The sequence below is a fragment of the Leopardus geoffroyi genome, chromosome E1, assembly GCF_018350155.1.
Source record: "Leopardus geoffroyi isolate Oge1 chromosome E1, O.geoffroyi_Oge1_pat1.0, whole genome shotgun sequence".
NCBI lineage: Eukaryota > Metazoa > Chordata > Mammalia > Carnivora > Felidae > Leopardus > Leopardus geoffroyi.
In genome coordinates this window covers 46,036,692-46,063,722 of record NC_059330.1, presented here as the reverse complement: position 1 = coordinate 46,063,722, position 27,031 = coordinate 46,036,692, and the positions used below count along the sequence as shown (strand labels likewise).

Here is a 27,031-nt window from a genome sequence, read left to right as displayed (position 1 = left end):
ACTGATTTCATTTTTTTTGTAAATACCCAGGAGTGAAATTGCTGGATCATATGGTAGTTCTACTTTTAACTTAAAAATTTTTTTAGTGTTTATTTATTTTTGAGAGACAGAGACAGAGCATGAGCAGGGGAGGGGTAGAGAGAGAGAGGGAGACACAGAATCTAAAGCAGGCTCCAGGTTCTGACCTGTCAGCACAGAGCCTGATGTGGGGCTTGAACTCATGATCTGTGGGATCACAACCTGAGTGAAGTCAGACGCCCAACCGACTGAGCCACCCAGGTGCCCCGATTTTTAACCTTTTGAGGAACCTCCATACTGTTTTCTGTAGCGGCTGACAATTTACGTTCCCACCAACAGTGCACGAGGGTTCTCTTTCTCCATATCCTTGCCAACACTTGATATTTCTTATCTTTTTGATAATGGCCATTCTACTAGGCATGAAGTGATATCTAATTGTGGTTTTTATTTGCATTTCCCTGATGATTAGTGATGTTGAGAACCATTTCATGTGACCGCTGGCCATCTGTATGTCTTCTTTGGAAAAATGTCTATCCAGTTCCTCTGCTCATTTTTTAGTTGGTTTGTTGGTTTAGTTGGTTTGTTTGGAGTTGTATGAGCTCTTTATATATTTTGTATATTAATTTCTTATCAAATATGTAATTTACAAATATTTTCTCCCATTCTTTAGGTTGCCTTTTCATTTTGTTGATGATTGCTTTGCTGTGTAAGGGCTTTTTAGTTTGATGTAGTTGCCACCTGTTGATTTTTACTTTTGTTGCCTTTGTTTTTGGTGGCAAATCCAAAATATCATTGCTAACACCAATGTCTAGGAGCTCACTCTCTAAGTTTTTTCTAGGAGTTCTATGCTTTCTGGCCTTATGTTCAAGTCTTTAATCCATTTTCAGTTAATTTTTTGTATGGTGTAAGGTAGGGGTCCAGTTTCATTCTTTTGCATGCACGTGCCCAGCTTCCCCAACACTATTTATTGAAGAAAACTATCCTTTCCCCATCTTATATTCTTGGTTTGTCTTAAGTATACTGACCATATATGGGCAGGCTTATTTCTGTACTCTTTATACTGTTCCATTGATCTGTGTGTCCATTTTTATGCTGATACCATTCTGTTTTGATTGCTATGGCTTTGTAAGATAATTTCAAAACAGGAAGTGTGATGCTTCCAGCTTTATTCTTCTTTCTCAAAATTGCTTTGGCTATTTGGGGTTAAAAAAATCATGCTTTTTAAAATGTAAAATACAGAGATAAGATGGAGTGCAAGAAACAGAACTCTTCAGATGCTGAGGAGACAAAGAGGGCTCATGCAGCAGTGAGTGGGGGCCCGTGTGGGAAATCAGAGGGCACCCATGCCCAGAGGGCTGCAGCATTGCTGTCTGCATGGACATAGCTGATCACAGTGGAAGTTGTGCCTCCATCAAGATGGGAGCTAGCAGATGGCTTCCTTTTTAAGGGGGCTCTGCAAGAAGCATCCATGAAACTGACTTTAGGGACATCTTCAGAACGCATGCACACGGTGTGTGCATTGGACCCTGCAGAAGAATGTTCCCACTGAAAATGGCTCATAGGTCAGGATTACCAAGTGCCAAAGAGAGTGCAGTGCCATGAAGATCAATAATGATCACCAGTCCCCTCTGAGCACTTTCCAGGTGCGAGGGACCCACTGAGAGCTTTTAGTATATGAATCCTCACCAAAAAACGCATGAGGTAAGTACTGTGATCAATACACCCACTTTATAGATTAGGAAACAGAGGCACAGAGAGGTTGAGGAACTTACAGTCACATAGCTAGCTAATGGAGGTGGGACTCACACCCCCATGCTCTGGCTCCAGAGCCTGTGCTAAATGACAGACACACCTGAGGAAGGACAGGTCTAACTGCAGTCTGAAAGGGACTTAAAATATAGATCTTTACACCATACGGAAAGATTAAATCAAACCAGATGAAAGACCTAAATATAAGAGCTAAGATCAGAAAACTCTTTGAAGAAATCATATGGGAAAAGCTTCACAACATTAGATTTGACAATGATATTTTAGATATGACACCAAAAGCACAGGCAATAACAAAAACCCCAGACAAATTGGATTTCATCAAAGTTAAAAACTTTTGTGCATCAAAGAACACGAGAAACAGAGTAAAAAGGCAACCTACAGAATGGGAGAAAAGATTTGTAAATTATATATCTGGTAAGGGTTAATATTTAGAATACATGAAAACTCTCAAACTCAACAATGAGAAAACCACCCAAATCAGTGATAGGCAAAGGATCTGAGTAGATATCTCTCAAAAGATTATACACAAATGGGTAATAAGCACTTGAAAAGATGCTCCATATCATTAATTATTAGGGAAATGCAAATCAAAACCATGAGATCCCGCTAGAATGGCTATTACCAAACATCAACTGTTGGCCAAGACATGGAGAAACTGGACCTGTGTAGAGTGCTACTGGGAATATAAAATGGTGCAGCCACTGTGAAAAAGAGTATGATGGTTCCTCAAAAAATCAAAGGATTCCCATATAATCCAGCAATTCCAATTTAGGGTATTCAAAAGAATTGAAAGTAGGGACTTGGAGAGCTACAGTGGTGCTGGTTGCCAGGACAATATGAATGCATTCAATGCCACTGGGCTGCATGCTTAAAAATGGTTAAAATGGCACATTGTATGGAGGTACATTATGCCAAAACTTAAAAAAATACTGATCTTAGAGTGGTAAAAAAGAGAAAAAGTAGAATCCATGAAGAATAGGCTTTTGTGAAAACACAGGGGATTTGAGAGAGAGATGTGAACATGAAAAAGTTATTAAGTTGGAACAACGAAAATCGCTCTGGCCAGGTTAAGCAGCAGGCTGGGATGCAGAACTGGGGAATCTCCTGGAACACAGGACAGAGGAAGAGATGAGAAATATGAGCAAGGATTAGGAGACAGAGGACAAAATGGCCCCAGGCAGCATCGGGGAAGAGTCCCCAAAGAGATGACTGGAAAGGAGGAGGGTGATGTTCAAAGAGATGATGCCTGTGTTTCCAGAACTGAGGAAAGCTGAGTCCCTCAGGTGAGCAAACTCATTGCACTCCAGGGAAGTCGATGGTGCAGAAACCATGAGAAAGTTCCTGGAGGAAGACACGGGAGATGTGAGTGTTCAACTGTCACCAGTGAGCTGCTCTGGACCTTTTCCTCTATCTGTCTAGTGAGGGGCTGATCTCTGCTTGGCTTTCCTGTTGTCATGGTCTGTGACGTGGGGAGGTGATGCATTTCTTATAAAGAGAGGAAACTATATACTATAAGTTCTATATTATCTCACTTAATCTTTGCAGAAATTTAAGATGGTTTGTAAGAACCATTTCGTAGGTGTCAAAATGGAGGCTCAGAAAATTGAATTCTCCAGGCCACTAAGGTACTACGTGCAGAGGCAGGATTTGACTCAGGCCTAGTCCAAAGCCACTGGATTCACTCACGTTAGAGCCAGGGTAGGCTGGAATGGGGGTGGGCAATTGGAAGAAGAGGGTGTTTGAGAGATCAGAGAAACTGTCCAGCAACCATGCCTACCTTGGGCCCTCATAGTTAAGAGCTGCTGAGGAGTGATCAGCTGTCAGACATCAGCAGGTGCAGCACAGGGAAGGGCTCAGACTTCAGGGTCACTGGTAGAAAATGCCAGAATGGCCTCTCTTTCTGCTGTCACCCCTCCTCTTCCTCTGCCTTCTTCTAGTTAGACCTAGCTGTACCCCCCTCACCCTAGGAGACAGTAACAGGAGTCCAAACAATTTTAATATTTCAAAAAGCCTAGGGGATAAGGCTGGTTAGGCTGACCCCCATGTTAAGTCTCGTTGCCCTCAGTCACACCTTTGGATGTTGACTGCTTGGTGCCCTCATGCTCTTCCATAGGCTGTTTCAGGCAGCATGAACCCCTGTGTTCACAAAGATAGGAAATGGTATTGTGACAATGACCTTTGTCTGGCAGGCAAAGAGCTTTTGAAACGTCAGGCTGGGGACGGGGGGTAATTAAAAGTCTTTGGTGGTAGAACCTTAGAACTATTTAGAGGATATGTTTATAAATTCCATTGTCCTAACTAATCATAAACTCCTACCCTCTTGCATATCCAAAATACTTCAACCCCACATCCTGCTCCATGGAACAGGCCTGTACAACCTAGTCTATGTGCAACACGCACACTGACACATGCACACACAGATACACACCCAGACACAGACACACATGGCAGCTGGAGATTGGGAGGGCAAAAAAGCTGGACCAGTGGATATTGGAGACAGATGTTGGGGGCTGGGCCTGGCTGAAGTCAAGGCATCAGCAAAGCCGGGAATAGGCTCTGATGAGGGGTCCTCACAGAGGGGCCAGGCTGGCAGTGGAAGCTTCTGGCTTTGGGCAACTGATCAACTTCCATTTCGCCAGGTTCTAGATTTGGCATTTGACTATCTGAAAAATAGATTGTTGTGTTAATTGGAAAAAGGATACACAAGCATAGATACACTGTGATCTCATTTAAAATATGTACTGAAGGGGCGCCTGATTGGCTCGGTCAGTTAAGTGTCAGGCTTCAGCTCAGGTCATGATCTCACAGTTCGTGAGTTCGAGCCCCACATCGGGCTCTCTTCTGTCAGCGCAGAGCCTGCTTCAGATCCTCTGTCCCCCTTTCTCTCTGCCCCTCCCCAACTCGTGCTCTCTCTCTCTCTCTCTCAAAAATTAACATTAAAAATTTTTTAAATTAAAAATAAAATATGTACTGAGAAAAAAAAGTGGAAAGATATACAGTAAAACCTGGGATGGTAGGTCACTCATTCTGCGAGTGTTCTGCAAGACAAGCAAACATTGTAATAAATTTTAACTTGATAAATGAGAGATGTCTTGCAATACGAGTAGTACATGATGCTGAATGTCACACAATCACAACAGTGCCAATGGTTCTTGAACTTCACTTTGATATATGAGTGCTTTGGATTACCAGCATGTTTCTGGAAAGAATTATGCTCGCAAACCAAGGTTTTACTGTATACCAAAATGTCAGTGGTGCTTTTCTCTTGGTGTTGATATAAAGGGCTTTTATTATCTTTATAGTTTTCTGTATTTTCCAAATTTTCTATACTAAACATGTAGATAAAAGTTATAAAAATGTCCCTCAAAATGCTACTTCCTCAAGCCCACATTGGCTTTTTGAGGGAAGGCTCAGGGTGAGAGAATGAGCTTGGGGGAATGGGAAGGGGTGGCCTCCGGAAGTTAATCCCTGTGTGACTGCTAGCTCTTGCCAAGCTCCAGCATTTAGGGTCCTTCTCCATCTGGGGTGAAAAGGGTCTAGCCTTGGACCCCATGGGCAATACTCAAATAGCTCTGTCCAGTCATACAAGTAGACACGGAGCTGGTGCAGGCAGCCTGAGGTGACCAATGCGGTCAGTTCTGCACCCTCACTGAGTCAGACACGGGCAAGGCGCTCTCCCCCTGGGACCCGGAGGAGAGCCAGAAGTCTTCCATCTAAAGGACCTGCCATTTATGGGAAAGCTGGGGTAGGGCTCCCGAAGCACGTGGAAATGGAAGGCCGGAAGCCCAGAATGTCTGCTCCCTCCCCCGTCTTCTTGGGTTGGTGCCGAGGCCGGGCAGGGGATGCTGGCCACGGCGGGACATTGGCTGACTGCCTGGGCTAGGGGCGGGTGCTGGGGCCAGAGCTCCAGGGCATTTTCCCAGGCTCTTCTTGGAGGAGGATGAAGATGTCCAGTGAAGTGACCCAGTTGACTGCCAGGAGGTGGGAGAGCGTCCCAGTCCCTGTCCCTGGCTTCCCTATGAGGGACACAGACTCAGATGGGGGAGGCAGGTCCTTTAATTGTATTCACAGAGAGACTGGGAGGGGGCTCCATGTTAGGCGGCCTGCTGCCCAGGGACTCGGGGGCAGGGTCCGTGGCGGTTTGCGGTCTGGAAGGCAGATGGTCAGTACGGGACTCTAGACATGGTAGTGGGGGAACAGGGTGGGAGGAGGGGGGCTGGCTGAGGTGAGCCTTGAGAGGAGCGGTGGGTCCTCTGCCCACGGCCCCACGCCCCCAATCTGGTCTCTTGGTGGCAGAAGCTCCCCGGCAGGCCCAGCCCAGCCCGGTCATCTCAGGAGTGCCTCAGCTCCACCTCAGAGCCAAACTGGGGCCCATGGTGGGGCTGGTGGAGGCTGTGATGGCGGATGCTGAAGAGCCGCTGGGTGAGGACCAAGGTGGCCACCAGCAGGGTTACGCCCAGGAAGAGCAGCACCCACTGGCCCACGCGGGCCTGCTGCTCCTCCAGGTCCAGGCCCAGGAAGTTGACACGGCCGTTGCCCGGGATGGGGCCTTCTGAGTGAGCTGGGCAGGGGAAGCAAGGAGAGCAGGCGATGGGCAGGCTGTGGGCAGGCAGTGGGCAGGCCGATGGGCAGGGCTGGGGCTTGGTTAGGCTCGCTTCCCTGTTCTTGCTCTGAGGTCAGACTGCAGTCTGCCTGAACTGGGGAGGGGGCTGGCCTGGGGCTGAGGGGGATGGGGTGTGGTACCAGAGTTTGGTGTCCAGTTGTACTGAGGCCAGCCCAGCTTCTCCCCGTGCCGCCCATTTTCAGTGAGAAGCCAGTCCAGCAGCGGCTTGAAGTAGTTCATCATGGCGGATGCAGACATGTTGGTCTGGCCTGTGATCAGCTTCATGGCTTCTGGCCATGGCTTACTGAAGCCCAGTTTCATGGCATCCCTGGGGGAGCACCAGAGAAGGGACACAGAGTCAGTCAGAAGGACAGGTAGGGAGGCTTGCTGCTCCTGCCCCAGCCTAATTCCCACCTTCCATGTCCCTTCTTCTGGCCTACACCTCCTTTGGGATTGGGAGGGCTTGAGCAGGTCTGGGGGTAGGGGATGGGAATGGGGGAGGGATGGTTGGGGCCCAGAGGGCTCTAGTTCCCCACTGGGGTGGCACATTAAGGTCTGGCACAGGCTCCACCTGGGATCCCCAACCCAGACGCCAAAATGGCAGGTTTTCCCAGAAAAGCCCCACTGGGGTCAGAGCATGGGAAATGGTCAAAAGAAAGCCAGAAGAGACTCACGCCAGGCGCTTTCCTGCCTCCTTAGACTGGTAGATGTCACATGTGTGCAAGGGGCCCTTGTGGCCAGCTGCCTGACACAGAGCCTCGTGGAACTGGAACTGAATGACAAAGCCGACAAAGTACCTGGAGTGGAGGGAAGCATGGTGTGGGGTGGGGTGGCTGAGGACCTGTGCCACCGAGCCCCAGTTGCCCGTCACCTTCCACTGCAGCCCGGGTGTTGCAGGGAGCTCACCCTCTGGTCTTTAGGGTCTTCAAGGCTCCCTGTTCCCATGCCTCCCACCCGAGAGGCTCCTTCCACGTCTCGGGAGGACCTGCTTTGAGGAGCTCTCGGGATCACTCATGGGTGAGGAGGGTCAGGGCAGAGCCCTTCAAAGATTTGGACAGTTGCTTCTGAGGCAGTAAGGTCTCCATCCCTGGGGTGTATGCAAGCAGAGGCCAGGTGTTGCCTCAAGAGTCCCACGCTTCTGGCAGGGTGGTTTGGGCAGGGAAGCCAGCCCAAATGATCCCGTTTATTCCAAACAGCAGGGATTCCCTGGTATAAATCTGCAGGTCAAAGCCAGAGCCACCTCTGCACTTGGTTCAGAATGTCCCAAACCAGCAGCGCTGGCCTCCCACTTTGAATGCTGGGCATAAGCCATGTGCCACTAACTTTCCTGGCATTTCTTAAAAGTGCTTTGCCAAGTTTGCTGGTCAGAATTTGGAATGTGTCTCCTTTGCCCACCCCTGCCCTGGAGAATTATCTACTCTAAGCTCAGAAGCTAACCATTCACTTGGGCCTGGCTTTCACATGAAAGTGAATGCCAGCTTGGAAGCTGGGAAACCAGTGGAGAAGGCAGGTGGTAGCCCTCCTCACAGGTCATCCTGGTACATTGTCCAGGTTGGGCCTGTTCTAAGGGCCCTTGGATCCCCCTTGGTCCCCTGCCCACAGCAGCTCTCTGGAACATCTGAGAAGGCTTTCTCTCCTTTCCTACACAGTAGGAATACAATTCACCCACCCTATACTTCTTTATTAGGTCCTGACTATATGCTGACATCATGCCAGGTGCTAGGTTGGAAAGGTGGGTACCATGAGCACAAGCCCTCCCCCACTGGGCTTCCAGGAACCACAGGTGGCAAGGGCTGGAAGTGACCAGAGCCCTCCTGGGACAGCCCTCCTTGCCCTCTGCCTTGCCTCACATGTGGCCTGGGCTATCTGCAGCTCAGGGACACACAGACCCTCCCCTCAGATGTCCCCAGAACCTTCTCTACCAGGAGGGTCCCAGACCCTACAATTACCCTTCCTAGCCCTCAGTAAGTGCTCTCCTGCAGCAGGCAGAAGGGAAGGGCTGGACATGTCTACACTCTGGCTATGTGACTCACAGCACTGGTGTGTTTACATGTCCCAGTTAAGAGTGTAACTTCAGGGGTGCCTGGGGGGTTCAGTCGGTTAAGCGTCCAACTCTTGGTTTTGGCTCAGGTCATGATCCCACGGTTTTGTGAGTTCAAGCCCCACATCGGGCTCTGTGCTGGCAACACAGAGCCTACTTGGGATTCTCTCTCTCTCCCCTGCCCCCTGCTAACGCTGTCTCTGTCTCTCTCAAAATAAATAAAAACTTTTTTAAAAGAATATAAATTCATTCTAGTGCGTTATGGCCACCATTTCCTGATCATGCTCTGTATTGGACAGTATGTTAAGAAGTTAAGTTCTGCTACAATTTTGTGAAATCTGCTACGATTTCACAGGTGCAGAAACTGATGCTCACAGACACTGAAAAATTTGCTTAAGGAAACAAAGAAGTGGAAACAAGATTTGAACCCAGTTCTGCCTGACCCCAGAACCCAGTTCTGCCTGACTCCATGCCCCTGAGAGCATAGCCTCCCAATCCAATTGGGTCTCTAACCCTAGTTTTAGTGTGTAGAAGGTCTTCCAGGTATAATTCCAATTATATCACAGGCAATATGTTGAATATATATTAAAGAAATCACAATCTTGTTTAAAAACAAAACAAAACAGTGCTTAGCTCTAGCCATGGGTCATGGGTCATGGTTAATAATGTTAACTATCCAACCAAAGTCTTGTAACCATTAGCCAATTATAGTAGAGTTTCTGTTTTCAAATGCCTGGAGGGTAGAGGCTCTCATCACATCAAAAGTGTGAAACAACAATGAGCCTTGGTGGCAGGTAAGTGGCCTAGGCACAATGTGCCATGCAGCCAGGCCTCCCAGGTCACCGAGACAGGTAGCTCCCCACAGGGCAGTAACAACACTTTGAACATTGAATAGCCTCTTCCCTTCCCCTTTACCTGATATAAGGCACACTTGAAGGAACGTGGAACTTGGCCCCTGGGTCAAAGTCCCCTTGAGCCCGGGCCACTGGGGGGCAGAGGCCCTGGTACTTTAGCCTGTCAAGGGGAAAGATGTTGGAGGGAGGGTTTGGGGAGAATAAAGTCAGGAAGAGTTGGTATTTTTGAGGTGAAGGGTGAACCTTGCCCCGGGGGTTCCACTGGACAGTCCAGATTCTGGTGTGCTGTGCCTCTGTGCACAATCACCCCCTGTGTACCTCATCACTTACACACACACTCACATATACAGATACCCATGGAGACACCCCTCCTCCTGAACCCACACCCCCACAGGATCATTCTAGAACCTGAGGTTCCACCACTCTTGGTTGTAGTTCTCCTTGGTGATGCTTCCATCAAACACCCTCCAGCGCCACTGGTCGACGAGGTAGCTGAAGGGGACAAAGGCGATCTTGTCGAGTGCCATCTTCATCAGAAAATTGATGTCTTGCTCTGCCAAGGAAGGTAGCCTGGTCACCAGATGTCTGCCTGCCTCCTGCCACATCCCAGTGGCTCAGCCATGATGGGTGTGCGGTGGGTGGAGAGGGGAGGAGTGGGCTCTGTGCCTTTCTGGGTCTAGCGACCTGCCTCTTGGGCTGGTATGGGAGTTCCATCCTCCCGGCTCACCCTGCTGGTGGCCTCCTTATTCCCCACTGTTCTGTCCCAACCTCTGCCTATGAGCCATCAAGTCCCCTCTCCCAGCCTCCCAAGCTCACTGCCCCTTCTTAGTCCCTCTGCCCACCAGGGCTTCCCATTCCTCTCTCACCATAGCCGCCACCCTCGCTACTCAGCAGGTTGATACTGTGGAGGTGCTTGGGGGTAGACACTGAGAGGGCCAGCACATCTCCAATGGCCTCGTGAAAGCCAGGGTTGGCACCCTCCCGGAAGGTCACAGGCAAGTCCTTGTACTGCATGAAATACTGTATGTGGCCCATTTCATGATGGGCCACCACCAGGTCCTCCATGTTCACAGTGGTGCACTGCTTGATCCTGGAACACGGGGGGTGGGGCAAAGGGACCCGCTGTCCTTACTGCATACAAAGCAGACCCCCATCAATGCTATATGCAGGGAACACAGCTTTATGGGAAGGAAAACCAAAGGAGGTATGGAATGAGCCTGAGAAAGAAGGAATCTGAGGGTCAGAAGCCCCTACAGCATGGTCATCCAGGCCATTCTTCTGCTTCCAACTTCTCTGAATCACTCCAGCCCTCACTGCCATGCTGTTTTCTGACTGTGCAAAGTACTTGCTCAAAAGGCATAACCGAGGCTTTGCACTCAATTGTGATTAGTGCAGAACTTTCTAGAATGTGGGTTCTGTGTTTTTCATGCACACATTTTGTCTCTTCCAAGACTTAGGTCTCCTGAAGGGAACAACAGTTATTCTGAGCTTTTCTACATCCCATGTGCCCAACACCAGCAAACACATTCACCCAGGACTTTCATGGTTAGGGCTGAAATGACATCTACAGAGCTGTCCACATCAGAGGCCCAACCTTGCCCTTCATCTTTCCTCATTCTCTTTTGTGAGCCGATCAAATTCTCCCTTGGATATAACCAAAGCCCTTCAGTTCAGTTGACCACATTTTTCTGCCGTTGTATTGGGATGGGAAGAACTTCCTGGCATCCTGGTAACACCGAGGTTGGGGTCTGCCCACCTTCTCCTATGACGCCCCATACAAAGAAAACTCCCAAAAGAGTTCTCAACCCTCTGATTCTGTACATCCATCCCTACAGCTGCAGTCCTCATGCCTTTGAAGGAAGGGCCCAAGGATAGGCAATCCCGTGAACTCTGGCTGTTTTGTTCTAGTCTCTCTGTGTCCACTCTTACTAGAAGAAACTTCATCAATAGTGGCAGATCATCTTTGCCACTTCTCCCAAGAGGTGGGGTCTTCTTTTCCTTCTTTGCATCTGTGACTTGCTTCAGCCAAGAAAATGTGGCAGAAGTGACTCTGTGCCAGTTTTAGATCTAGCCTTTAAGAAACCAGGCTGTTCTTGCTTTCTTTCTGTGGGATGCCGACTGCCAGTAAGAAATCTGACTGCCTGACTGTCATACTGGGAGGAAGCCCAAGCTAGCCTGGAGAGAGATGTTCTCACCAATCCCCAGCTTCTCCAGTCATCCCAGTCCGAGGACCCAACATGTGAGTACAGAAGCCAAATGAAGCTTCCTGTCCCAGCACGTGCCACATGGAGAAAAACTGAGGCACCCAACCAAGAGCCAGAACCAAGGCTCCAGACACATGGCCCCACTGAGCTACACCAGCATCTCCAGCCATCAGAGCTACCCCAGCTGAGGTCTCCATCATTGCACAGCAGGGACAAGCCATTTCCACTGCATGTTGCCTGCGCTCCTGACTGATAAAACCACAAACATAAACAAATGGTTGTTCTATGGCAGTAAGTTTTGGGGTGGTTTGTGCATCTGTCTATGCAGCAATAGACAACTGTCCTCCAATGAAGACAGCTTCTGAGTCTCTGCCAATGGTGAATATGGATCTGTGCAAAGCCCCCCATGTTCTCATGTACCTGTCTGTGTCAAGACACATGCACCCAGAAAGATGGCCTGCTGTAGGCAGAGGTCACTCCAGAATGAGGGAAGGCTGGGAAGCTCTCACAGTGCTCACCTAGCACTGGGACCTTGGGCACTAACCAAGCTAGTGAAGCTGGTCAGTGCTTGAGAAGACCCTCACCTCGTAGACAAGGCTCCCCTGCCAGAAGCCAATGGCCAACCCAAGGCCAGGCCCAATGCTCTTGACCTTTCATGCTAAGCTCTGGCCCCTGTACTTGTTTCTGCTCACTCTGGCTGAGGGGACAATAGTGGAAGCTGTACTTGGTTCAACTCCTTGCCCACTGATAAGGTCCCCTGGCTGCAACCTGGACACACCTGAAGTCCTTGCCATTGTAGAAGTCCCAGGCAGAGGCGTGGCACACTACTTCCCGCCCGTCAGTCGGCTTTTCTAGCATTGACTTGTTCCAGAACTCAAAGGGCACAGGCAACAGCCCCAGGGAGGTGAAGAAATTGTCCGCTTCCTCAAACATCCTTCTGGGTGTCCAGCCCTACAAGCAGAGGGAGCCCTGCCAAACCTGGGGCCTCTGGGGACAGACTGTGTACTGCGTCAGGGTGGGGGTTAGGAGAGGGCTCAGCCAGAGGGAATTCCTGAAGCAGAGGCCTTCTCCCACCAAGGCAGAGGTCTCCCCTCCCTTGTGCCTTGGGGTTGCCCTGGAGGAGCAGAAATGTGATGAGGGGCCCAGTGCGCACCTGCTTTATCATGGCCTCTGTGGCATCTATCTTGGGGGCTGAAGGGAAAGGCACCACCAAGTCATAGATGTTGGACCAGGTCTGAGCCCACATGTTCCCTGGAGGCAGAGAGGGGAAGAGAAGACAGACAGAGGAGAGAGAGATGTTATTTCTTACACTCAACACCATCACCCATGGAGAAGGAACCAGATCCCAAGCCTTATGATCACAAATGTATCCCGAGCACCTGCTATTTGCAAACCGTGCTGGGATTTGACATACATTGTTTTTAGCCTGCACATCCAGCCCTGCTTTGACTGCCAAGGGCTGAGTTCTGAACCCCAGCTCTGCCCCCACTCTGGGGGCCACTTGGGCGTAATGTCTCCTTTTCCTGGGGTCTGTGTTTCTCAGTCATCGAGCTGATATACGCTCCCACATCCTTGATCAAGGATGGCTGGTGTCTTGAGCTACAAGGACCCTAGAGACTGAGCAGGAACTAGACCCAAAGCTGGATGAGTTTCTGGAGTCTCCCTCACGGTTGGCAAATGGTCTGTGGCCCCGTCTGGCCTCTCTGCTCATAGTAAGGAACCCCCCAGGGATGTGTTCTCTGTGGCTCGACAGGGACAAGAACCTGGTGGCCTCCACTTTGCTCTAGTCCCTGCCAGCCCTCACTGTCTTCCACTGCCTACTTCATTCATTCAGGGCATTTGAGTTTACAACCCCTGAAAAAACGAGGGTCCAAAAGTTGGGATGGATCTACACTCTCAATGTTCTCTGTTCTCCTAATTCCTCTTCGCCTGAGTGTTGTCCTTCTAACTCCCTACTGCTACTTTTTCCATCTGTCAGAATCTCTCATCTTTTAAACTTTTTTTTTAATTTTTGAGGGAAAGAGTGAGAGCACACATTCGAGCAGGGAAGGGCAGAGAGGGGGACACAGGATCTGAAGCAGGATCTGTGCTGACAGCAGCGAGCCCGATGCAGGGCTCAAACCGTGAGATCGTGACCTGAGCTGAAGTTGGATGCTTAACCGACTGAGCCACCAAGCCTTCCCAGAACCTCTCATCTTTCAAGGCTCTGCTCGTGTGCCACTTCCTTGGGGGGGGGGCGGTGCTCACTTCTCATTCCCGGCCCCTTCCTCACCACCCCTGCCCAAGCATCATGGGTCATATGGTCTCCTGCGATGATATTATGAATTCTGTCACTGCTCCACCCGTGGCGACCTGCACCGAGTGGCTCTGTAGCAAATGTGCTAAATGCAAGCAAGGGGCTCGTCTCCCCGAACCCAGCTGCCACCCCACCCCGGCCCCGGCGACATTCCCTCCAGCCTCACACCCTCGCTCCCTCCACCTGATACACCATCCTAAGATCCTGCCCAGCCTGCCCTCTGCCATGTGGAGAGCACCAGCCCCACCTTTCCTCATCTGTGTCTGTCCCCCACCCCGCACCCCCACCCCAGGCCCAGTCCTTGCGCTCACCCAGCAGATGAGCTGGAATGGGGCCCTCCAGGTTGATGTGTTGGGGCCCGTAGTGGCGGTGCAGGGCCCGGCGCACGTAGGCGTGCAGGTTCAGGTAGAGCGGCTGCAGCTCCTGGTAGAGCTGCTCCAGGTCGTGTTCCAGGGTTGGCATCTCGTACATGGCTCTCCAGGAGTCACCTGCATCTTCGTAGCCTGCAGAGGGGGCACAGGCTCTCTCAACGCTTGACCATTCCCTGAGCACCCTCTGCCCCGCCCCCTCTAGGACCTCCCTCTCACCAAGGTTAGGGGCTCAGAGGACCCCTCTGAGGCCCCAGAGAACCAGAGATCTTGGCCAGAGGGACTCACCATTGAGCTTGGCGGCCTTGTTGGCAAGTTCCACATATTTGGGGAAAAAGGGGAGGATTGCTCTCCCCACCTTGTCTCGCCAGCTCTTCCAGGCCCACAACAGATCTTCATATTTCCGGGACGTGGCCATCAGATTCGTCAGATCTGGGGGGAGGGGGGGTAGTGACTTGAGCCTCCAGCCCTGGGCTCACCTCCCTCCTCCTATAAGGTGATCTTAGTCACAGGAGTTTGGAACTCGGATAAAATTGGTGAACTCACGCCAAAAGGCCTGTACAGGCAGTGAGTCTAGTGAAATGGGAGAAAGGGCGGTGCCAATTCTACAAAGACTTACAGGGCGGGTGGCCCCAGGGCCACGCTGCATGCACACCACCTCAGGGCTGCAGCAGCCTTGTGAAGGGTGCGCGGGTTTGCACATCAGCGTTTTGGTGACATGGCGGGTCCCCCCAGCCAGGAAGTGGCCCAGCCAGGCACAAACCCAGACTCCAGGGCTGCTGCTCCCCACTGATTCCCTGCAAACCCCTCTGTGGGAGGGACAAATGGCTTGGCCGTCACAACACCTGAGTTCCTATCTAGTCATCCACTGACCCGAAAATGACCTTGCAAGTCACAGGACCCCCCCCTCCTTTCCCTACCTTTAAACATTTTTTATTTATTTTTGAGAGACAGAGGGAGACGGAGTGTGAGTGGGGGAGGGGCAGAAGGAGAGGGAGACACAGAATCCGAAGCAGGCTCCAGGCTCTGAGCTGTCGGCACAGAGCCCGACGTGGGGATCGAACTCACAAACCGTGAGATCATGACCTGAGTCAAAGTCGGGCGCTTAACCAACTGAGCCCCCCAGGTGTCCCTCCCTATCTTTAAAATGGGGATAATCCAGCACTCATGGGGTGTAAAAATCAAAAGGGAGCACGAGGGCCCTGAGCAGGGAGTGAGCCTTGTTGGTCGCTGAGTCCTCACAGGGCCCCGGGCACCTTTCGCCAACGGTTAGTGAACTGGACTGAATAAAAGGATTGCTGTGAAGACAGTACAGAGAGCCATCCCAACATCATCAGGGAGCCCGAAGTCCTGGGTCTGTGTCCTGTCAAAGCCACGGGACTGTGCGTGTAGCCTCCTCAACATAGATTAAGTGGAGCTGACACGCACCTCTTGGAGCTGGGGTGAGGACGGCCTGAGCTCATGTGTCATTTTGGAAGCCTCACACAGACAGATGGTGGCTTCTCTTTCTGCCTGAGGACAGCATTTGGGGTCCCCCACACCTCACTGACTCGCGTTCTCTCCCTGTTTCAGAACGTGCTTCATGATATCTACTTCTCACAGAGAATAAAGTACATTCAAATTAGTTCTGTTTAACGAAAAAAATGTATTTTGAGAATTTCACCTCTGCCCTCTGCCGATGCGAGCATTCTGTTTTGTGGGTGCTTCTTAGTTTCACTAATGGCAGTGCTCTGACGGCCCAGGCCTGGGTTAGGAGGCTAATTGATGGGGGGAGGGAGGCTGAAGGCTGCGCTCCCTTTAATGCTCTTCTCTGTAAACATGCACATACACATGCAGGCACACATATGTCTCCGCTGTGCTTTGCGTGCATACCCATGTATACAAACCGTAGGCCAAACCCTGTCTCAGGAAAGCCGTCTCTTTCTCCTGTTTATTTTCCATTTCCCCTTCTATTTGTCATTGTTCTAATGTGGGAGTTGGCAGGAGGGCCAGGAAGAGATGGTTTCTGGGTAGCGATTCCTCAGGAGAAGAATGTTTAAGCCTCTGGCTCCCCAACCCTTGGGAGGGTGAGTCAGGAGGGAGGAAAGGACGTATCTGTGTGCAGGTACTTGGGTGTCCAGGGTGAGGCTTCCAAAAGGGAGAAGGTAAGAAGCACCAGCCAGTGTGGAGAGAGAAAGGGGACAAGCGAGAGCTGGTCCACTCCTTCCGGCAGGAAGTGGCTTCTCTGAGCTGTGGCTTTGGTTTTAGGGGGGAGGTGGAGGGCGGGGGCCAGGGAAGGTGGGGAAGATGTGGACAGAGTGGAGGAAGGAAGGTGCTTAGAGTTACTATCCCTAGTCGGGCATCTAATCACTTGGCACACAAATCTGAGGTACCTCCTACTCTGAAGGGGAGAGCGCACAGAGGAATCTAGGGGGTCCCTAGAGGGAGCAGATGGGCAGATGGTCCAAAGGAGGGTTGTGCCCCATCTAAGTGGTGGCAGAGAACCCCCTGGGGGAAAACAGAGGAGTGAATCTCCTGGGCGCACCGACCCCATGAGTTAGGAGACCCTGACCCCCCTTCCATGGGCCAGGACCCCTAACACGGTCAAGGCCAGCATCCCCACCCTCCCTCTCACTCCCCACATGCCCTCACCAGGCTCCAGCTGCAGACAAGTGCCATTGGCGTGGCACACAGAGGCCACACTGTAGGTGGTTTCCATGTCCAGCAGGATCTGGTTATACTGCAGGAGGAAGAAGAGAGGCTGTACCCCTTTGCTACCCGTTCTGCCCCAGGCGCCATCATGGGCAGGGGGCACTATGGAGCTGGGGGAGCACGTAGGTGTACGTCAATGTGGCAGATGTCATGACACAGAGGAAGAGGAAGCAGCTTGAAGGCCAGACCCCGAGCTAGGACCTGGTCCTGACCTTGGATCTTCCCCTCCCTGCTCCGCCACAAGCCACATACCTCCTCCAGCTCCTTGGCAGGCAGTGCTGCCCGCTCTAGGTCCTGAATCTTCTTCATCATCCGCTTAATGCTGTCATTCTGGAAGCTGGTCATATCAAACTGCCTGGCCCAGGTGCCGAACTTTAAGGTGTGGTTTGCCATCTGTATGTTCTTCTGTAGCTGAAGGCACAGGGGGAGAGCGGACCGTGGCATGAGGCTCAGGAGCTTTGGAGTGGCCTCTGAGAAGGAGGTGCCATAGGGGGAGCAGAAGGGACTGAGGGGTGCAGTGAGGGGGCAGTTTTATCAAGTCCGTTGCCTTTGCCGCCAAGACCCTCTTCAACCTGGACTGTCAATAATGTCCTGGATGCCGTCCGTGCCCCTCAACAGATAGCCATGGTCACGCAAGACCTATCCTGGCAGGGGAAAAGCAGGGGAAGCCCACCCTGTGTCTTGTTAGCAGACGGACAGGTTGGCATTAGTTCTGTGGCCTCTCTGAGCTTTAGGGTCCCATGTGTAAAATGGGAATAAGATCACTGGTTTTGCAAGGCTACCGAGGAATAAATGAGGCAGCAGATGTAAAGCGCCAAGGAACTGTGGACAGCACACACAATGGTCTTCAAGAAATGCTAGTTCTCGGGGCCCCTGGGTGGCTCAGTCGTTGAGCATCCGACTTCGGCTCAGGTCATGATCTCGCGGTCTGTGAGTTCAAGCCCCGTGTCAGGCTCTGTGCTGACAGCTTGGAGCCTGGAGCCTGCTTCACATCCTGTGTCTCCCCATCTCTCGGCCCCTCCCCTGCTTGCACTCTGTTCCTCTCTCTCTCTCAAAGATAAACAAATGTTTTAAAAAAGAAAAAAAGAAATGCTAGTTCTCAGTGGCTCACCTCGGTATAATCTGCACTCACCACACAGGTGGAGAGTGGAGTGAAGGGAAGCCAGTCCTTGCTGTGATGGCAAACAGGGACTTTCAATCTACAAATCCACCTTTACTGTTACTTATTTATGTACAAATCATTTTTAATTTTTTTTAGCATTTATTTATTTTTGAGAGAGAGAGAAAGAGGGGGGGGGAGGGGCAGAGAGAGAGGGAGACAGAATCCAAAGCAGGCTTCAGGCTCTGAGCTGTCAGCACAGAGCCTGATGCGGGGCTCGAACTCACGAACTGTGAGATCATGACCTGAGCCGAAGTTGGCCACTTAACCAACTGAGCCACCCAGGTGCCCTTATGTACAAATCATTCTATTGCTAACAACAGACTGCTTGTTAATCAGAGACAATTTCTTTAGGCATTGAGCATTTACCCACCCAAATCTGAAGTTGAGTATTATTTTAAATATTTCCTCTGGATTTTTCACAAATCCTGACAGCCTCCCTCCACAAACACACACACACACACACACACACACACACACACACACACACACTGAGTGTGGGGGGGGAGGGGGCAGCTGGCTCTGTCTTCGGTTTTAAGGATTGGTCCCTGGGAGGAGGAGCAGGCACATGCGGTGTGTGTGTCTGTGTGCGTGTGTGCGTGTGTGCGCGTGTATGGGGGGGAGGGGGGACGTGGAGAGGGTCCTTACCAGGATCTTGCTGGCCTCTGTGGTGATGTTGGTGTTATAGTTCCAGTTAGCCTCAGCATACTCATTCCATATCACCTGGGATCTTCGGTCATATTCCTCCACAAACTTTCTAGCCTCCACCTCATCGGTCACCAGGCCTGTGGGACAGAGTAGAGGCAAACAGACAGGCCTCCCTCCCCTTGCCCTCTGCTGCGGGTAGGCCCAAGCCTGCCACTGTCCCTGCCTCTCCCTCCTCACCGGCCCCCCCCAGGCCCCGCCCCGCCCCCCAGCCGGTCCCACTTGGGTTCTGGGTTGTCTGGCTGCTGGTTGTTGTCTGGCGAGTTGTTGTCTGGCTGCTGGTTGTTGCCTGGCTGGTTGTTCCCTGGTTGGTTGTCACCTGGTGGGTGGCCTCCTGGCTGGGGACCAGCATGGGGTGCCCACAGCAGAGCAGGAGAAGGAAGAGGCTAGGCAGTCCTGGAGCAGCCCAACCTTGGCCCATGGCCGCAGGAGAGCAGAGCCCTGTAGCCACAGCCCCCCTGGCCAATAAGAATGGAGCCTGCAATGTGACCTCATAGAGCAGTGTGCCTGCCAGCCTGCCCCCAGGGAGGGGCCTCAGATCTGGGCACACCCTCTCGAGAATGATGGGGAAGAAACATACCTGTCTGCCACCCCCCTCCCCCGCCCAAACCAAGCTGTGATGAGCAAAGGCCCTTTAGGGCAGGGCGCCGGGGCCCAGCTGGGAGCAGCTCACCAGGAACCAGGAACCAGGGGCCTGTGTCCAGAGCCCAGAATCGGAGAGTTGCTTTAGCACCCCACCCCACCCTCCATCAGGGCTTTACCAATGTCCTGTGGGTAATTGTGGGGTACTGGTGGCCGCCACTGGTATTCCGGCCACCCCAGCACTTCGCCGTTGCGCCGATTCTGCTCCTGCAGCCACCGGCTGACCGGCTGGAAGTAGTTGAGCAGAGGTTGAGCATCCAGTGTATCTGAGCCAATCGCCTCCTTTAGCACCTCCTGCCAGGGCCGTGAGGAGCCTGACCGCAGTGCCTCCCTGTCAGGCAGAATGGGCACGGTGGGCACAGGGGGCACAGGCCAGCATCCAGTACTGGTCCCTGGCCCACCTCTGTCCCCCACTGGCCTGCAAGAACAGCAACATTAAGATTCTGAGGAACCAGGAGCTCTGGGAAGGGGACAGGGACGTTGTCTTGTCCCGTGCTAGCCAGAAGGCCCACTCTGTAAATACTTGCGAGGAAGGAGGGGGTGGGAGGGAAGAAAGTCTCCCTCTGCCAGCAGGGCCCTGTGGCTTTCCCATGAGCAGCCAGTTGCCTTTTAGACACATCTTCCTTCCCCCTCTCCCCTCACCTCCCCCTTGCCCTCTTGATCCCCCCACACACCTGAGCTTGGCCCCCGCCTGGGTGGACTGGTAGATGTCGCACTTGTGCAGTGGGCCTTGGTGACCCGCCTCCTTGCACAGGGCTTGATGGAACTGGAATTGCAGCACAAAACTCACAAAGTACCTGCAGGTACGGGCTGGGTGTTAGGGGGGATGGTGGGGGGGGGCCCTTTCCCGGGCACCATTCAGCTCCCCACAGGGCAGAGGCCAGACGGGGGAGAAGGGAAAACCAAGCCTGGCTCCAGGGAGAGGCCCACTTAAAATTCCAGGCTCATGGGGGGCCCAGAAGAGCATAGGGACAAGCCCTGAAAACTGGTAGGGGTTGGGGGGGGCAGTAGTACCTGATGTACGGTGTTACATTTGGGACATGAAACTTAGCTCCGGCATCAAAGTGCGTTTCATTTCGGGCAATTGGAGCACAGATTCCCTGATACTTGGTTCTAGAAGAGGATTGATAAATTGTTTTAGGATGTAAGGATTGCATGAAGGCTATTTTAGCCTTTGCAAAAAATGCTGTTAAGCAGGCATTCCCACCTTTCCCACCGGGGCCATCCCTTCCCCTCCTGGTGAATTGGGGAAGACTTCTTGGAGGAGGGAGTTTCAGGCAGGACAGAATGTATGGGGAAAAGGGTGGGGGGGGGGCGGACTGATGGAGGCAGGAGGCTCCTGGTTGTCCAGGAGAGTGGGGAGGGCCGCTTGGGATTAGGCCTTTCCTGATTCCCCTTTGCTCACCGAAGATACCACCAGTCAAAGTTGTAGCGGGAAGGGGGGGTTCGCCCACTAAAGACCCCCCAGCGCCACTGGTCCACCAAGTAGCCAAAGGGCAGGAAGGCAATTTTTTCCAGTGCCATCTTTAACAAGTAATTGATGTCACTTTCTGTCGGAAGATGAGATGAGAAGAGAGGTCAGAGGGAGATGGGGGTCCAGCTAGGGCAGGGTGGGCCTGGGCAGGAGCCGGCGGGAGCCAGCAGGTGGAGGGGCTGGCAGATGCAGAGAAAGGAAGGCTGGCCTTCAGGACCATGGAGCCCTGCTTGGAAGAGGGCCCTTGGGCAGTGTGCAGGTGGGACTCGGGGTGGGCTGTGAGGCTCCGGGTGGATCCCCAAACCTGCCTGACCTGGGGCAGAGTGGCAGAAACAGGAAGGGCAGGTGGGAACACGGGCAAGCTGAGTCCTGCCGTGGGATGGAGTGGGGTCTGGGTAGGGCCGGGCCGGGTCCTCTCCACCCCCCATACCCATGTCATTGCTGACATTGTCCAGCAGGCCAATTTTGTACAGATGTTCAGGAGTGGAGACGGAGAGCGCCAGCACATCCCCGATGGCCTCGTGGAAGCCAGGGTTGGCCCCTTGGCGCAGGGAGACAGGCTGGTCCTTGTACTGCAGATAGTACTGCACGTGGCCCATCTCGTGGTGCACCGTGGACAGCTGGTCCATAGTGACCCGCGTGCACTGCTTGATCCTGGGGCAGGGAGATGGCGAGGGTGAGGGTGAAGGACAGGGCAGGGACCAGAGCATGGGGAGGCTGGCACCTGAGGGAAAGGGACCAGGTGGGCGCTGCCCTGGGCCTTGAAGGAGCTGGTGGAAACATACGCATCCTTTGCCCTGCCCCAGCCCACACTCAGGCCTTTGTCCTCCATTCCAATGTACAGAGTTGCTCCCCGGCAAAGCTGCTAAGGGAAGGTGGCCTAGACCGTCTTATATGCCCAGTGGCCTTGGAACAGACCCAGTCCACCAAACAGTGTTGGGGCTGGGGTAGAGGTTGGCCTGGGAAATGGCTTTCCTGTGCCCAGGCTGCCCACCCTTCCTGAAGCTCCAGAAACCCCCCTTTTCCCTCCCATGTCTAGACCTGAAGTCTTTCCTGTTGTAGAAGTCCCAGGCAGAGGCGTGGCACACCACCTGACGCCCGTCGGTTGGTTTCTCCAGCATGGACCTTGTCCAAAACTCAGGAGGCATGGGCAAGAGCCCCAGGGAGGTGAAGAATTCCTCTGCCACTCGGAACATGTGCGTAATGTTCCAGCCCTGGTTTGGGGGGTGGTGGTGCAGGTCCACGTCAGGGACCAGCAGAGGGAGCTCACTGTGGCTGCCCCAGGGGCGGGTCTAAGGGTCTCCCACCTAGATTTGCTCCTTGCTCGTGAAGGGCATCTCTGCTCTGTGGCCTCCCTTCCCAGAGGCAGGGCCCCTACTAACCATAGTGGATAAACAAAAGTAGACGGCTGCTCTCACCCCACCTGTGGGATCCTGGAAGGAGGGGCTGGCACCTCACCCAGGACACAGACCCCAGATCACTGCTTGTACACACACTCAAGGCTGCTGCTATGTAGAAAGGGCAGGACTGAGGTCCCTGCCCTACCCGTCTCTCTCACATGACTTCTTCCTGCCCTTCTCCCCGTGTCTGACTACTTTTGCTGCCCCCACCCTGGCCTGACTCGAAACTTACCTTCTTTACCATAGTGCTGGTCACGTCGAGACTGGGCTTGTTAGGAAAAGGCACCACCATATCATAGAGGTTGTCCCAGCTCTGGGCCCACATGTCCCCTAGACAGAGGAGGGGAGCCAGATAGCTTAGTTCCCTGCCTGCTTCCCCATATGTGCTGCTGGGCAGCTGTCTGGGTCCCTGGCACCTGGGCCCTGGGAACTCAAGGGTAGCCTGCTCGGCCAGCTGAACCAAGCATTTTCTACATCAGTCCCACTCAGACTCCTGAATGCTCCAGGATCCCTGGGGTCGGCGGTGTGAGCCCACATGATGCTGCTGGGGTCCTTCCTGGTGGTGCCGGGGTCCCTGCCTCCCAACCCTGAGGCAAGGCCACTGGGCTTGTATCCTGGGGCATAATCTTATCCCTTCCCCACTGGATGCAGTCAAAGTCTTCAGTGTGATTCCTGGCTCTGCCTTTTGCTAGTTCTCTGCCCTCTGCCAAGTCATTTATGCACCTCAAACTTCAGAGTCGCTGTCTGAAAAGTAGGAACAGTAATGGTGATGAGAAGGGCCGCCTGCTATATGGGGTCATGGGGTGAGCTACGTGGGCTCGTGTGTGAGAATGGACAGGATGATGCTCTAAAATGTGAGGCATGAGGAGGACAATCCATGGGACATGCATAGAGGCAAGGCAATGTCCTTACCCAGCAGGTGAGCGGGGATGGGTCCCCTGAGGTTGATGTATCTGTCCCCATATCGGCGGTGCAGCGCACGGCGGACATAGGCATGGAGGTTCAGGTAGAGGGGCTCTACTTGATGGTAGAGGTGTTCCAGATCCTCCACGAAGGTGGGTGAGTCATACCAGGAGCGCCAGTAGGCCCCCGTGTCTGAGAAGCCTGGTGGAGGGGGCAGGGGTGGTATTGGGGTGCAGCTCAGGTCCCAGGCTCTGGCACTGCCACGCCCAGCTACTTCTTCACCATTCTCCTGGCCTGCGGCCCGTGTATCCGCCAGCTACTTAGAAAAGATGGCCTGGGGACCACTGCTATGTGATTTTCCAACTAGGGGTCATTCTGATTCTAGCTAAATAGATCCCGGAGAAGCAAAGATGAGTGCTGGGGCTCTGAGGTGTGACAGGAGAGGCAGGCAAGAGGGCCAGTGTGAGAGCCAGGCAGCAGCCCAGAGGAAGGCAGATGGGGCTCGAGCTGGTTCTGTGCGACCTTGGGTCAGTGTACAGAGTCACTGCAACACTTACTCTTTCTGGGGTTGGGCTCAGTGGGGACAGTAGATGATGGGAGAGCACGTTGCCGTCTGGGAAGGGCAGTGCTCACACAACGGATGGGGTGGGTAAACTCACCATCCTGCTTGTAGGCCTCATTGCTGAGGGCAGTGAAGTTCTGGTACAGGGGTTTCAGCGGGATGCCCACAGCATTGTGCCAGCCCTCCCAGGCATAGAGCAGCACGGAGTAGCTTCTTGATATAGCCATGATGTGGGTGAGCTCTGAGACACAGGTGAGTGGGGTCAGGTGCTTCCTTTGAAGGCAGCGACGGTCTTCAATAAAGCACCCATGCTGGTCTTCACCATCTCTACCTGCTTCCTCAACATCATGATGCCCCCAAAGCCAAGGGTTGCCTATAGGCTGGGTGGGATGGGACTGGGAGCTATACAAAGAGAGCACCCAAGAGGGGCCCTTGTCCCTAGGAAAGGGAGGTGGACAAAAGGAGGACATCCAGAGGCCAGTTCCAGACAGACTCTTCGTGGCTCATTGGTTACAGTGGCTAACCTCAGGCTGCCTAGTGGATGGAGTAGGGTGTGGGGGGAGAATAGGAAGGTATAAGCAGAAGTCACAAGGGTCTAAGGCCTGTGGAGGGCTCTTGGGAGACTGAGAGGATCCATAAAAGGGAAAACCAGGCAGCCAAGAGGAAGGCTAGTAGGGATGGGAGAGGCCAAAGAACGCATGGGGGTGGGGGTTGGGGTGGGGATGGGAGCTGGAGGCTGGAGGTTTCAGAAATCAGATTGCCCAGAGAAGCAAGGGTGCGGGGGCATCTGACAGTCCAGCCTCAACTGGAGGTCAGTGCCTTTGGGTTTGGATTTACCCACTCCCTCCACGGCCCCTCCCATTAAACATACCCTCTTTATGGGTACAGCAGGGCTGCAGGGGTGGGGTGGGGTGGGGTGGGGTGGGGTGGGGAAGGGCCGGGAAGCCCCAGCAGAGAGAGATAGTAGGGACAGAGCCATACCTGGGTCCAGGGACCAGCAGATGGCAGTCTTGTTGGGATAGTAGCAGACCTTGGCCGTGGAATAGATCCTGTTCATGTTGCTTAGCAGAGAGTTGTACTGGGGAGTTAGAGTTGAGAAAATGTTAGTAGTGAACAGCCCCCAGAGGTAATGTGGCTGCCCCCTCCTCTTTCTGCTAGGATGAAAAGGAGGCCCAGAGAGGGGATGTGGCTTGGACAAGGCCACTCAGTGGCACTCAGGGCACTTCTGATCACTAGTACACTGATTCCCCTTCCAGTGGAGGCAGCCTGTGGAGGTGGAAACAAGTGTCCTTAGAATTTGGGATGGGGTTCAAGTCCAAGTTCAGCCACTGCCTTGCAGTGAGGGCAAATCCCTCCCACTCTCTGGCCTGATGCCTTCTCAGTCCTCCTCAGTCTTTCTAAGGAAGCCCATTAATCCAGACTATGGAGAAATTTCGAAAAACCCCTTTTCATCTGTTTACTTGAATTTTGCTTTCTATACCCCATCTCTAAGGAAAATCAATGTTTCAGGAAGCCATTCTGTGCTTACAGAGGCTTCCCCTACAATCAGGGTGCATACAGATCCCAGGGTCCCTCCCTGCCAGGCTCTTCCCCCCCCCCCCCCACCACAGTGCAGCACTGGAAGGCACACTGGCCATTTCTGCCTCCACCCCTCAGGTCCACCAGGCCCACCTGCTGCCGCTTTGCCACAGGCAGGTTGGCAGGGCCCAGGGTGCGCACACCACTGATGACCCTTCGCAGGATCGGGTCACTGAAGTTCTGCCAGATTGGGTCATACAGGTCCTTAGCCTTCTGGCCCCAGATCTCAGCAAACTCCTGGTTGAGCAGGGCTGCTTCCTCCTATGGGCACCAGAGGGGATACAGGGGAGGCCATGGCACTGGAGAAGGGGAGGAAGACCAAGGGCGCCTGGAGACTGGGGCTTGCGGGAGCACTGCTCCCTCCTCTGGGGCCTTCGGGGTCAGGAACTGGGGGAATCTGCCTAAGGTGGGCAGTGGAGCAGAAATTGGGGCTAGAAGAGAGGCAGGTGGAGGAGAGGGTAAATAGACAGTGATGAGCAGTGACAGGAACAGGAGACAGGGGTAGGTTTCGGCTACAGAGGATGAGGACCCAGAGCAGAGTGGGCACCCTCAGCGCAGACTGCCGCTGACCCAGCCCGAGGTCATCCCAGGGAGCTGCCACCTGGGGGGGTAGGGGGGTGGGTCGAGGTCGGAGGAGCCAGCTTTATCCATTTGGTTCTTGTACTGGGCACCCACCGCGCGTCTGATGGGGCGGAGCGGGGCTGGGGGCGCGGGCGGGTTCTCACCTGGTCCCCGCGGCTCGGGGGTCGGGGGCGCGCGCCCAGCTGTGACTTCCCGCCCCCCAGCGCCCGGTCGCAGGCCTGTGATTGGGCGTCCGGGCCCCGCCCCCGCCCCCGCCCCGGGCCCGCGCGCCCACCTGGAGCCGCGCGTTCTCCTCGGTGATGTTGGTGTCGTACTCCCAGCTGGCGACCGTGCTCTGGTACATCACCAGCTCGGCGCTCGAGTTGAAGCTCTTCACGAAGAGCTGCGCCCCGGCCTCGTCGGCGGAAAAGTTTCCGGGATGCAGCTCGGGGTCGAGCGCCAGGGCGGCGGGCGGCGGCGGCAGCAGCAGCGGCAGCGGCGGCAGCAGCAGCAGCAGCAGCGGCAGCGGCGGCAGCGGCCCCCGCCGGGGACGGCCCGACGCGGCCCCCATGGCGCGGTACGCGGTGTACGGCGCGGCGCAGCCCCTTCTCCCGCGCCGCGTCCGCCCTGCGGATTATAAAACCCCGCCGCCGCCTTCCGACACACCCCCACCTCCCCGCCCCGCCGCGCTTCCTCCTCGGCTCCAAAGTCCCCCAGCCGCGGGCCTAACCGAGCGGGGCGGGGACCGACGCTTCCTGGCCCGCCCGGGCAGGGGCGACTGGCCGGGGAGGGGCCAAGGCGACCCCCTGCGAACTGCAGCGGGGGGCGGGGGGGGGGGGGTGGCGGCGGCGGAGGGGGCTCAGGTCAGGCTCTCACAGAGGAAGCTTGAAAGGGGGACCCCTCCACACACACACACCTCTGAAGCTGAGGGAGCCAGCAGTTTGCTGGAACACCCAAGTCTGCACACGGTGCCCTCTCCCTGCCATCACTCAGCCTCGGCGCAGGCCCCCGGGAGCCCGGCGGTCTGCGATGCTCAATCTTCCGGCCTCACCGCCCCAGGCCTCTCTGGGTTCCCGAGTGACAAAGTGGGGGAGCTGTCCGCAGCGCCGCTGGTGCAGCAGAGATGGGGTTAATGATCAGTCACCGGGTCCAGCTTCTCCGCCAGGCCTTGGGGGGAGGGGGTGTGGCCTGCACGCGGGGAA

The 27,031-nt window shown here is 53.9% G+C and overlaps 1 protein-coding gene across 2 annotated transcripts; it reads right to left on the bottom strand.

Moving 5' to 3' along the window:
- Positions 1-5,826: 5,826 nt before the first annotated feature.
- Positions 5,827-26,523, bottom strand: ACE (angiotensin I converting enzyme). Of its 2 annotated transcripts, XM_045489396.1 has the most exons (25): positions 26,125-26,523; positions 25,362-25,529; positions 24,672-24,768; positions 23,788-23,931; positions 23,138-23,329; positions 22,458-22,555; positions 21,867-22,039; positions 21,256-21,479; positions 20,757-20,901; positions 20,366-20,464; positions 20,026-20,148; positions 19,471-19,682; positions 18,653-18,789; positions 17,098-17,256; positions 16,786-16,873; positions 14,443-14,586; positions 14,098-14,289; positions 12,644-12,741; positions 12,269-12,441; positions 10,153-10,376; positions 9,695-9,839; positions 9,348-9,446; positions 7,066-7,188; positions 6,532-6,719; positions 5,827-6,349 (listed from the first exon to the last, which is right to left on the bottom strand). In XM_045489396.1, exons 1-25 carry the CDS (start codon positions 26,398-26,400, stop codon positions 6,120-6,122), a joined length of 3,951 nt encoding a protein of 1,316 aa, XP_045345352.1. In that variant the 5' UTR covers positions 26,401-26,523; the 3' UTR covers positions 5,827-6,119. The 2 variants fall into 2 exon arrangements, with proteins under 2 accessions (XP_045345352.1, XP_045345353.1); XM_045489397.1 differs by lacking the exons at positions 19,471-19,682; positions 20,026-20,148; positions 20,366-20,464; ... (7 more) ...; positions 25,362-25,529; positions 26,125-26,523 and adding an exon at positions 18,932-19,445.
- Between the last annotated feature and the right edge of the window lie 508 nt (positions 26,524-27,031).